Source organism: Schistocerca piceifrons, chromosome 2 (genome assembly GCF_021461385.2).
Source record: "Schistocerca piceifrons isolate TAMUIC-IGC-003096 chromosome 2, iqSchPice1.1, whole genome shotgun sequence".
In the NCBI taxonomy this organism is placed as follows: Eukaryota; Metazoa; Arthropoda; class Insecta; order Orthoptera; family Acrididae; genus Schistocerca; species Schistocerca piceifrons.
This window is the reverse complement of record NC_060139.1, coordinates 1,193,938-1,207,302: the sequence shown is the minus strand read 5'-3', so window position 1 is coordinate 1,207,302 and position 13,365 is coordinate 1,193,938. Positions and strand designations below refer to the sequence as shown.

Genomic DNA, 13,365 nt, shown 5'->3' with positions numbered 1-13,365 from the left:
GTTTATTTGTAAGAAATTTGGTCATTTGGCTCGAAATTGTTCAGATTGTTGATGGGCGATGATTCGCCGCAGGAACTAAATTTAAGGAGTAGCAGGCTGAAATTAATGGTAACGGTGGAGCTATAAGCAAGAATGGCAGAAACACAGTCAGCAGCAGAGGCTGTGGCAATAACTACAGCAGAAGCTATAGCTGCTCTAACGGAGCAAATTCGGGTATTAGCAGAGGTGAGGATAAAGGGCAAGGAAAAATATGAAGAATTAGCAGGGAGATTTGAAGCATTGCAAGTAGGGGAAGGGACGTCGGGTAAAAGTAAATTACAGGTCGTGGAGTGTCATAGACCGTTTGACCCGGCAATTGCGGCAGTCATTAACCCATTTTCGGGTAAAGCAATGGAGGATGTGTCGGCATTACTTAATGAAATTATCACTGTGGCTGAGGCCAATGGGTGGTCAGATGTTGGAATATTGAGAGTGGCGAGGTTACCCTTGATTGGGGATGCCAAGTCGTACGAATTGTACCGTGAAACACTGCACAATGTTGGGACGTTTTCAGAGCTTGAGACTGAGTTACGCCAGAGGTACCAAAAACAGAACAGTACCAGGTTTTTTCGTGAAAAATTAAGTGTGTTAGTTATGTGTGTGTGAAATCTTATGGGACTTAACTACTGAGGTCTTCAGTCCCTAAGCTTACACACTAGTTAATCTAAATTATCTTAAGGACAAACACACAGACCCATGCCCGAGGGAGGACTCGAACCTCTGCCGGGACCAGCCGCACAGTCCATGACTGCAGCGCCTTAAATCGCTCGGCTAATCCCGAGCGGCTGTTAGTTATGAGGCTGTGGAAGTTTTCTCAGACAGGATTCGAAAACTGAATGTACAAACGTTTGAACTGTCACAGAGTGGGAAGACTAATAGAGTGCTGTTACAAGAGGCCGAGAACAGGGCGTTAGATGTGTTTTTGTATGGAGTACCATGGAAGATGTCAAGTCAGGTGGAATGGAGAATCTCATGATCTTGCTGCGGCTCTAAGGACTGCCACGTTCTTAGAGGAGGTAGATTATGCGACGAAGCAAAGGGTGGAGCGTAAAGTTCTGGCAACAGAAATTACGTGTTTTGGTTGTGGCCAGGTGGGTCATATTAGGAGGCAATGTCAGCGTCAGTTGCGGTGTTACTCATGCGGGAAAATGGGTCATGGAGCAGTGAACTGCAGGAGTAAAAGTAGGGGGGAACCTGGGCGATAGCAGCCGTTAAACGAGAACGAGACTGCTTCAACCGCCGAAGAGCAGTCCCAGTGAAATTACGTAATGCGCTTGTAGGCTTATTAGGCTCGGTAAACGGAAGGGAACAAAGGTTTCTGGTTGACACTGGAGCACACGTGTCTGTTATTAGTCTAGGCCTGGTTAGCAGGAGAAGGCGTGAGCCACCACGCTATAGGTCACGTGGGGTGGGAGGTAATAAATTAGAGTCATTGGGTATGACGGTACTTCAATTCGTGATGCAGGAACTAAGTTTAGTGAGCACATATAGGTGTTACCATGTGTGGGTGACGGGTATTCAGTGAGTCTCGGGCTGGACTTCCTTGACAAACATTGTGCGAAGATAGATCTTTGGCAGCAGACAGTGGATCTCGGTGGAAGAATGTTTTACTTGGGGGAAACGGTTGCAGATGAACGAATGTCGCAAGGTGCACTTAACATGAAAGTCACACCAGCTAAACTGCGAACGGATTCAGTAAAGGTCGATCAGCAGGATAACATACCGGCAGGCACAGGAAAGGTAGTTTGGGTTTCGATAAATACAGACTTACCAAAGGATACGTTGTAGATGGTGGAGCCACTGTCGAGTAATGAGGAGTCGGATAATGCGCGCTGTTTTGTGCGGGGGAGTTTAGCTCAAGCAAGTTATGTGAAAGGAGATTATAGGGTTCCTGTAAGTATAGATAACTTAGGCAGAGCGTATTTCAGCTTGTCGAAAGGGTTGTTATTGGACACGATGGGGGTTTTTGAGTAAGATGACTTCGATAGGTAGGATTTAGAGGCGAGCCATAAGCAAAAGGTGAATGCATAGCAATGAAGGGGACAATTACAGCATTTGTAGGGAGATGACAGGGTCGCATTGGAGGAAATGTTATTGACATTTAGCTATTTATTTGTAATGAAGGGTAGGTTACTGGCAACACCGATTACGAAGCATCACATACCAACGGAGAATAATACACCAGGGTTTTGGAAACCATATAGGATAGCACATCATAAGCAACCGCTAATTTATAGAACAACAACTGCGGGATGGAGTCATAGAGCGCAGCGATAGTCCATATTCAAGCAATGTAGTTCTTGTACCTAAGAAGTCAGTGGATGGTACAAGGAAATACAGGTTTTGTTGTGATTATAGGTTTCTGAATGCGAAAATCATTTCTGACACATATCCGATTCCGACTATCACGGACACAGTGGACAATGTAAGTATTTTACAATGATGGATTTACTGAGTGGATACCATCAGTTGGAAGTAGCGCCAGAGGATGGGGCAAAGACACCTTTTACTGTTCCTGGGGGACATTATCACTATAAACGTATGCCGTTCAGGTTGAAGAATGCACTGGCCACAATTCAGCGATTATTAGATGGGATTTTAAGGGGACTGAAACCAAAGACATGCATGGTGTACGTAGATGACATTATAGTATTTTCGAAGGATATACCAGAACATGTATAGCGTTTAAGATAAGTCTTAAGAAGATTGCAGTTGGCACGGTTAACATTAACTTTAGAAAAATGTAGTTTTGTGTAGACGCTGGTCAAATAATTAGGTCATGTAATCAGTGAACAAGGGGTTCAAACCGATCCTCAGTTAACAGAGGCAGTTCAAAATTTTCCGACACCATGTACAACGAAGCAATTACAATCGAAATTGGGATATGTTCACATTATCGTAAATTTGTAAAAGATTTTGCTAAAATAGCCAAGCCATTAACAAAGCCTTTAAAGAAAGGGGTTAATTTCAGTGGATGGAGGAATGTCAGGAAGCTTTCAATAAATTAAAGATGAGATTAGTTTCTGGTCCGGTATTGGTGTTTCCGAATTTTGAAGAAGACTTCATCTTATCATGTGACGCTTCAAATGGCGCAATAGGATGTGTTTTGGGGCAAATGGTGAATGGACAGGAGCAGCTGGTGGCGTATGATTCTAGACAGCTAAATACGGCAGAGCGGAATTATTCCATAATGGAAAAGGAGATGTTGGCTGTGATATATGGAGTAACGTATTTTCGTTGTTACCTTCATGGTAGTAACTTTAAGGTCGTGACAGATCATGCAGCGTTGAGATGGTTACTGGGACTGAAGGTCTCCTTCTAGTCGGTTAACATGGTGGGCTCTAAAATTAAGTGAATTTGACTTTGAAGTAATTCATAAGCCAGGGATGAAACATGGGAATGCAGATGCATTAAGTAGCAAACTACACACAGTAGAAGTAACGGGTAAGATTGTCGCAAAGGGCACAAGCAGAGGATAAGGAATGCCAGAGTTTTAGAATTCAACCACATCTCATTGTGGAGGGAAATTTGTTGTGTAGAGTTACCCGGTGCAGACTAGGAGTAGTGGTACCAAAGAGTTTGAGAGAGGAATTCTTAAAGCAGGCCCATGATCATGTGCTTTCGTGGTATGGTGGTCGTTGAGCAACAGAAAGACGAGTAGCAGAACAATTTTGGTGGCGCACTTGAAGAAGAGATGTGGAACATTATGTAGCAAATTGTGTGACATATGCACAGCGAGCGGATGTGTTGCGCACAGGAATTCCATTGCAATAGTTACCAGAGGCTTCCAAACCATTCAAGTTTATCGGGCTAAATATTTGTGGGCCGTTCAACAAAACACCAGCAGGCAATAGTTACGTTTTAACTATAGTTGATCACTTTTCGCGATTTCTAGCCATGTTCGCAATACCAGACCAACAGGCAAGTACGGTAGCACAAACTTTAGTCAATAACTGGTTATTGAAGTCTGGGGTGCCTGATACCACAATTATGGATCTGGGAACGAACTTCATGTCCGAATTAATGTCACAGTTGTGACGTTTATTGAGAATTAAGAAATTACGGACCAGTCCATTTCATCTGCAGGCGAATGTGAGAACGGAGCGAGTACATAGGACAATTTCGAAAATGATAAGTTATTATGTGAATGGAAACCATGATAACTGGGACGTTTATCTTGTGTATGTGGTATCGAGTTATAACACTAAAATACATTCAGGGGTCGGAATGTCACCGTTCGAGGTGGTCCAAGGAAGAAAGATGCCATCGCCATTTGACGTTCTATGTCCGAAATTGGGAGCTAAATGGGATGCAGTGAGGGAATTTGCACGGACAATACGGGATGTCTGGAAGAGGGTACAGAAGGACGATACGAAAGCGTTAGAGAGGCAGGAAGAACCGAATAGGCGGTTGGGACCTCTACCACATTACAGGGTAGGTCAATGGGTATTAATCACGAATCTATATACTCCTAAGGGAAAGACGAAAAAATTCTTGACGAAGTACCACGGACCATACCCAGTTGTGGAGATGACTTCGCCTGTGAATGTTAAAGTGCAGCTGCCAACAAAAACATCCATTATCCTCGTAATAGAGTAAAGCCTTTTAAAGGAATGTTGGGCAGATTACCTCAATTGCAAGGAAGTGACCCGACTGCTGAGACTAGGCAAAGCAAGCGGAGGAAGAAGGTCTCGGCGGAAGCACAACAGTGGACACATAATGTGTAATATTGTATGGCATGTTTACATTTTGTTTTTGTATCAAGTGATAATTTGCGTTTTTCTTGTGTGTGTGTGTGTGTGTGTGTGTGTGTGTGTGTGTGTGTGTGTGTGTGTGTGTGTGCGTGTGCGCGCGTTTTTTCTCTTTTTCTCGCATTTTGCTGTGTCCTATAATAATTGCGTTTTTCTTGTTTGTTGTTTTAGTTTTTTTGCCATTGTATGGGGGAGACTACTTTTTAGGGGCAGAGTGAACTATCGAGAATTTTTGAGGATTGGAAAAGGGGTAGTACAGGCATGTTTTGCTCTTTTTCTTCGCAGGGTCAGAACGTATGTGGATGTGTTGTATGATAGCCATGGGGATGCTGATCTGTGGTGGAGCTGGACATCAACAGATAATGATCGAGTCCTTGCAGACAGGGGTACTGTATTCATGGCAGCCAGATATATCAGTAACAAGTCATGAGTGGTCGCTATGGACAACAATAGAGGTATGGAAGATCAGGAATGAAGTACGAAAATTACAGGAATCGTTCTCGGAAATGTATACTGAGGGGGGAAAGGAATCACATACTAAAAGAAGTCCTGGGGGAATATCAAGAACTACAGTTGACTTATAGTATACTTAGGGACCAGTTGTCTGGTTTAGTGGAGAGTGTGCCACAGATGGTAACTAGGCGCAAGAGGGGATGGATAAATGCAGGGGAAAGATATTGAAAGACGCTTGCCAAGCCTAGAAACAAGGGTCTTGAACAACACCAAGCTCGTAGGAACCTTAGCGGTGCAGTTGACTCGATATGCGGGAGAGACATGGGAAGTTATAAGTAGCGATTTGGGGATGATGCAGAAAAGATTAAACATATTGGATGGTATGTTGGCTATTGCCAGGTTGCTCAGGGAATTAGGAGACCGATTAAGTGAAGCACGTACAGAAGTTACAATGTTACAGGAAGCAGTATATCATGTGGTAAATGGGCATCTTAGTCCAGTGTTAAACTCGCCAAACGATCTTTTTAGAGGATTACAATTAGCGAAGAGGCAATTTCCACCGGATATAGAATATGTCATGCAGGTAGCACGGGCCACCACACCAATGTTCTTTCTCGTGTCGTTGGTACAGGTGAGGACGGATGGGGCGCGAGTTGACATCGATGTCAGTTTTCCAATAGCCGGAGCTGACTGTCGTTATGAGTGTTACACTATCCATCCATACCCAGTGAAATGGAAGGAGATCGGTAAATGGGTGCAGATTAGGACGCGAGATGTACTTTTTATTTCGGCTAACAGAGAAACTCACGGAGTGCTACCGTTGTCAGAGTTGGAGTGTTGTACACACGGATGTGTGATGATTTGCCCTAATCGACCAGTTTTTACGGATAGTAGTACATTCGAAGTTGTATTGTTCCTGGGGATTACGAATGTCTCAAGTTATGAGAAAAAGGTTTTAATTGGACACACTCCTACTTCCAGAAGGTAGGGAGGCATTGGTTATATTCGGTATTTACGTCGATATGGGTGATGGTCACTTGCTATACCAATCAGGGAGCGGATAAAATAAGGAGGTTGCAACTGTGGGAAAGTGGAATAATTATAAATGGTGCGGTTTGTGAGATTGTGGGGGAGGATTTCCATGATCCAGCATCACATATGGGTGAAACAGCTTTAACTTTGTCACATAGGAAGTTATTTTATCTGGAAGGGGCTCTAGAGATATTACCAGTGAAGAATCTGACATATTTAAACTTCACGTTAAACCCATAGTTTTTGGAAACGTAACATTCCTTTATTAATGCACAGGAAGGATCTATCACGGTTAATAATGTATTGTAGCACGTTCGAACGTTACAACAGTATTGGAGCGACAGAATAGTGACAGTGAGCATTTCAAGCACAGGGTGAGCCGTTTTTCTATTTTTCTTGAGTATAGCTTTGTGGAGAATGTGGAAACGTGCGTGCACTATTGGAGGAGGTGCTAACACATCAGTTGCCTACGGCATGGGTAACCAGTGTAAACAATGTACAGGTGTAGAGTTAGTGTTTTGATGTTCTCATTAGTTTTAGTCTGTGTGAACAAGCCACAGTCCACATCTGTTATATCTCGATTCAGTACGAATCTTATAGAAAGGAGGGAGCTGTGCCGTGCTAGTATTAGTCCTACTCGAAGGAAAGGGAACTAGTGACAGAATTCAATGAAGGCGCAGTTGGGCGATGAAATCTGGGGCCGCTAGCAGAGTGTGGTAACAGTCAAAAGCCAGCGGGGCAGGCAAGGTAAATATGGAACTCACAGGAGCAGAGCTTCGACGGCAGAGTTGCATGTACAATTTGTTTTGAGTGGAGCAACAATGAAACAGAATACTGCAGCATTGCTATGAGGTATTGAGATGTATGAGGCGAGAGCCAAGAGTGGCGACTTGCAAGTAGCGGAAATGTGGGAATTTATCCCTGCCATATTTTCTGTGTCTGCCTGACACTACATCAGAAACGAGGGGAAAACTGATATAAATAGATAGAGAATTTTAGCTTTGGACAGAGTGTGCCATGTTAGCCAAGCGTCGGGGGTCCAGTCTAGCAGCAATGTTATAAGTATTCTGCATAAACTTGTATTCTGTTTTCTGTGTACTTGTTCTGGCTGTATTCCACATCTGTTACCAAATACCACTGTATCATTCTGCACTGCCCCTTCATGCTCTTGAACTTACTCGGCCTGCCGACAAAATATGGTGTGTTCGGTCTCGGCTTCAGCTTTGACATCTGGAGTCTCGGGTTCGACAGACTGACTCCACAACACTAAATTCATAATCGGATTTAGTTTCACGCGGAGCAGAAACCATTGGGTCTCGAGTACAGTCAAGTACAATAATGAGGATACGTTTTATGCTGTGCGTTACGTGAACGTCGACTCAGCAATGATAGGGGACAACAACTTTAGCGGCACATTTGACACGGAAACCGCTGGCCAGCCACCTGGTCCAACTAACCCCCAATGGTGTGAACATTTGTAGTAGAGACGTAAATGTCATTTAGTTTTCGAACAGAGGGAAATAATGGTAAAACTCAGCTGTTAGGCTTCTTAGGCAATCTGAAGGAAAACATGCTCTCAATCTTAGCTAGCAAAGTACTGTACCTTTAAACAAGAGAAATGCAAATTCCTGACCTTTTCTGCTTGAACTATGTGCGGCATAAAGGCGCACAGCTGCAATTTCACCATGCAATTAAATATTGAAGCCACCAGGATATCATAACCGTCTGGTCATCTCTGAACTTACTCCATATCGGACTCTGAGAAAAGCGATTACATTTCAGTACTGCTACGCCGATAACGAGGCGATCAACAACAGAATTCCAAGCCACCAAACATTTGCTCCTCCTCCACTTTCACGACGTGCTGTCCCGCATTTGCCATCGTTCGGCAGTGACGTATCAAAAAGCTTCCTCCATTAGTCCCAGTAAGTTTGGCAGCTTAAATGTCACGTTATTTGTCGCGACAACTCCCTTAACTTGGCTCCGCATCATTTCTACTGGGTTCAGATAGCCGTGGTACGGTGATAACTGTAAAAATGCAGCATTTATAGAGTGTGCTCGACTCTGTGAATATGGTTTTCGGTGATTCTATGACGCTTATCACTCAGGGTCGTGTGAGACCACATCTGTCCTATAAAACAGTGGTCATATTCAAACAAAGAGTATCTGATTTTTCATTTTTCCCCAAAAAATTTAATTGTGTAATGTTTTCTTAACTTCAAAATCTGTAACAATCTTTTATAATATGTGGATAATTAAGAATGTGTATTTGCAATGAAAACCAGAATTCTGCGTATGATATGTAATTAGAAATCAGAAGACATGCCTTTTTCTTCAAATATGATGGTTAAGTATGAGTTAATTACCATGTATTGATAAATTTTATATTTAAATGATTTAGATATTGAAACGGAACAAAAATAATTGTTGATCATAACGGGTTTCGAACCAGTGCCCGCCAGCCCACTTAACTAACAAGCAACGACGCTACCTATTACATCACTATTACAAATAAATATTCAGTATATCATGTTACTCAATAAACTTCAAAGCTCATTTTCCTATGTAAGTTGTGAGAAACATTCAGAGGAACTTGTTTGTAGCCATTAACAGTGTTCAACGCGCGTGTTTCAGTACGAAACAGGAAGCAGTGTCATCCATTTTCGCGGTACATATGGACAGTGAGACAATCCGAGCACAAGTAGCGCCTACAGAGACTGTGACTGTACACGATTTTTGAAGTAAAAATTATGTGGTTAAAGTATGATTAAGAAAAATGTTGATGGCTGTTAACACATCAGAATGTCTTAAAGTTTCATTTACAGTGACATAGTAATTCCCAAGAGCGGAACAACACCAGAGTACGAGAGCTATGGCTGCTGACCTGTCATCGCGTTTGCGTTTGTTTACATCAGGTTCACCCTTATGATGAACGGAGTGTGATCACTCGCATGTCGCGCTGTCCATGTGGGCGCTGTGGCAGCTGGTCCTACGCTCCCACGCGTTTGACATGGGTGTGATTCACATGACTTACTGGCCCGACCGCCATACATTTACGTTCCCACAATTATTTAGTGGCACCTGAAGATGGAGCTTTAAGCCTCAAATTCGGTCGTAGAGTAAATGAAGAAAATTACTGGTATTCTACAAGTGGTGAAAAATAGATTCTTCCGCATAAACGCCGATGCACCCCGCTTTCTTCCTGACACTGTCAATGACAATAATCTCCACTTTCCGAAAATACCTCGAATAATCCAAGGTAAAATAGTACAGAAACTAACTTCCGCTTGTTCTGTGGTCGGTTGTATGGCTATTTTCATAGTTTTCCAACTAGCCAACTTTCGTGGTCAGCAGTCACCGCTGATTGCGGAGGTGCTCCTAAACCTGCGACATTCGTAATCTTGATACTCATACACCTTCGTCCACTAATGACAAGGTAAATAGGACAGACAATGTGATGTTATCGTTTCCATCATATGAGGACATAAAATTAAGCTTTCATACTGTTCGGCTGCTATGGGTCAGTGTCTTCATCTTCCACATCGTACTTCACTTACTGTGTTTACGTTCCTCTGTCAATCCCCAAAATAAGCATCACCGATTAAGACTTGTTCATATTCCATTTGCAGTACTTCATTAATCAATGTTTGTCAGTTTCCAGTATAGCAAAACGTATTCGAAGTAAAAATGTTATCAAGTGGTTTGTACAAATATTCGAAACTGAGGAAAGGGCCCAAAAGTTATCTAAATAAATCTGTAACGGAGACGGTACTCGATAGCCTCCTAGTGGTTGTTTCAAACTGAATTACAGTTTAATGTTCGGTTCCATGGGAATGAATGCGACCCACGATCGTGATGTAGCCAAGAACTGGAAGGTCAGCATCGGTAGTTATATGATGTGTCTTTTTAGTGCGTTGCAGATCTAGATTTCAAATAACAGTGCATTTATCAACAACGCTATAAAAACAAATAACATAAGAATCAGACATAGAAAGAGCACACTGATCGAACGCCATGTCTGTACACAGTTACAATTCCACAATTACCTGCTGTTATTAGGAGTCATGTGACTTAAACATTCCAATGTAACTCAGGTGTGTACAAGCATTAGCCCGACAGAAGCTCCTGTTAGAAATCCACACAGATACCCTCGGTTGACGTGATACTGTACTGCCAACGCTGTCTGTTTATTGCCCATATGTAAAAGAATGGATTACGCTAAAAACAATTGCACAAAAATATAGGGGATTCAGGCACTAATTACAATAAAATACAATTTTGCCTGGCTGCCCACAATAAAAAAAAACATTTTACGTGTGTTTCAAAATTTCGTAAAATAATGTCTGCATACATGTACAGTGGCGATTATGATTTCTGTTTTTTGAATTTCTGTGCCTCCAGACAAAACTGTATTTTATTTTAATTTCTAACTGAATTCCCTGTATTTTTATATATATAAATTTTTTCTTAGCCTAAGGCATCCTTTAATGTATGGGCAATATATATTTGGGGTTGATACTCGGTATGACGTAAACCGAAGTTAGCTGTATGTATGTGTAAACAACAGCCTCATTTGGAGTAGTACTTGTAGATTCCTGATTTAGATTGGAATATGGGTTGTTATAATTACGTTTAGTCTACATGACTATTTATAACGGTATGTAATTCTGTAATTGTAATAGTGGAATTATAATTGTGTATAACTGTGGCAGGGCGTTTGATCAATGTGCTGCTTTTGTATCTGATTCTTGTATTATTCTTTTTATGGCACACTGGTGATAGTTCGACGGTCAGTTGAAATCTAGATCTGCAGTGCCATAAAAAAAGACAGATGACATTCCGACTGATACTGTCCTTCTTTCTGTACTGAATGACAGTAAACACGCCATCAAAATAAAAGTGTAACGATTTAAGTTTGATTTCGTTTCCGATTTAAAAAAAAAATAAAGAAGCTCGAACTTACCGGAGATGACCATATCGAGGTACTGGCAGCCCATGACCTGCTCATAGTCGGGCCGCCCGCCGCTCTTCTTCATGACTTCGTCCACCTCCTGCTGCAGCCTCGTCTGGACGTCCTCGTTCGTCGCCAGCAGGTAGCTGCAGAAAGTCATCACCGTCGACACCGTTTCGAAACCACCGAAGAAGAACAGAATTGCTTGTGCCGCGATATCGTCGTTGCTGAGACCTGCGTGATGGGAGACAAAACAGACTGAAAAGGTCTGTACAAACTCAAAGCAGCGCGGACTAAATAAACTGAGGCATTCGCTCTTTCATTCTCTGATGGATATGTAACAGCGCTAGGATCTTTAGTGACATCCATCTTCATTGTGCTCGAAGTGGCGGGCATTTAGCAAATATCATTCTCAATCTACAAATCTTAGTCACCGACAACATTAACGAACGCTGACAGAAGATTTTTCATGCCGAGATTTGAGCAGTATTTGAACAGGTGAAGGTGAATAGCTCCTAATCACAACAATTATAGCACTAATGATCATATTCTGAGACATGGGCGTACCCAGCGAGGGGCAGGGGGTGGGGGGGGGGGCAGCCGCCCCCCTAGAAGATATTCGCAGTTTTTCACTAGTTTACTGTTTTATTTAATAAGAAATGCTGCATGTTTTCTCGGATTGCACAAGTGCTTTCTTGTATTTAAAATGTTTATTAAAAGCAGTTTTTCACTGGTTTACTGTTTTATTTAATAAGAAGTGCTTTATGTTGTCTCGAGTCCTTGTTTCCTGAGACAAATATGACCTGCCCCCCCCCCCCCCCCCGCCCTAGTTCAGATCCTGGGTACGCCCTTGATCTGAGAGCTGATCGCAGAGTCTCATAGAGTGAGGGAATGTGACACATTATCGTGATTTAAAATTTCGAAGGTAAACACCTTCAGTCGTCTAAATTTCCAGTTTATTGGAGCAACCAGTTTCAGCGCTGACTGCTCACATTCCCGACAGACGTGGTCCAGTCAAAACAACATACAATAACTGTAAGTAGGCTGTTTAGGTTTTTATGTTGGTAACGCCACGTAGCGCTCTGTATGAAAATCACTGGTTGTGCTGTGTGAAGGCTGTGATTGGTTTGCATTGTTAGAGTATACGCTATTGTAGTGTTGGGCAGTTGGCTGTTAAGAGCGCGTAGCGTTGCGCAGCTGGAGGTGAGCCGCCAGCAGTGGTGCATGTGGGGAGAGAAATGGCGGAGTTTTGAGAGCGGATGATCTGGACGTGTGTCCGTCAGAGACAGTAAATTTGTAAGACTGGATGTCATGAACTGCTATATATATTATGACTTTTGAACACTATTAAGGTAAATACATTGTTTGTTCTTTATCAAAATCTTTCTTTTGCTAACTATACCTATTAGTAGTTAGTGCCTTCAGTAGTTTGAATCTTTTATTTAGCTGGCACTAGTGGCGCTCGCTGTATTGCAGTAGTTCGAGTAACGAAGATTTTTGTGAGGTAAGTGATTTGTGAAAGGTATAGGTTAATGTTAGTCAGGGCCATTCTTTTGTAGGGATTATTGAAAGTCACATTGCGTTGCGCTAAAAATATTGTGTGTCAGTTTAGTGTTGATCAGAATAGGTAAAGAACGAAATGTCTGAGTACGTTCAGTTCTGCTCAGCTGTTTGAAAATCAAATTATGTAAGAGGCTTATCAGCACAGTAATTCATTAATTTTTCTAAGGGGACGTTTCATAACCGGTATCCGTAGGTTTCTTCTTAACTGAATGCTGGCCTCTATTTTGAGTGGACCAGAGGTGTGATTGTTGCTAAACGTCAATCAGGAGGCCTGAAGATGGGGTAATGTTCGGCTAGACCTTGTTGCTCACGGCTGAAGGTGTTCTGGTTCGACATTTGACACCGAACAGCCGAGCTCCTGCAACCATTTGCATAGAGAGGGACTTACAGAATCGTGATTTAGTCTGTCAGATACAAATCTTGGAAACACTCTCCAATGTTAGTAACAAAAACACGTAACACTAAAAACTCGGAGAACGTCCCAGAACGAAAGGAGACGATCTCGACACTGAAGCCTGGTTACCGGATTTACACGGGGCTGCCTGTTAGGGTCGCAGGTTCTGTCTGCACTTACTG

At 42.4% G+C, this 13,365-nt stretch overlaps 1 protein-coding gene across 1 annotated transcript in view; it reads right to left on the bottom strand.

Moving 5' to 3' along the window:
- The window catches only part of LOC124777250 (cytochrome P450 9e2-like), a 72,371-nt gene that overhangs the window by 15,261 nt on the left and 43,745 nt on the right, over nucleotides 1–13,365 (bottom strand). Inside the window, exon 6 of the mRNA XM_047252576.1 lies at nucleotides 11,239–11,460. Within this exon, the coding sequence (XP_047108532.1) occupies nucleotides 11,239–11,460 (222 nt within the window). The remainder of the gene's footprint in view (nucleotides 1–11,238; nucleotides 11,461–13,365) is intronic.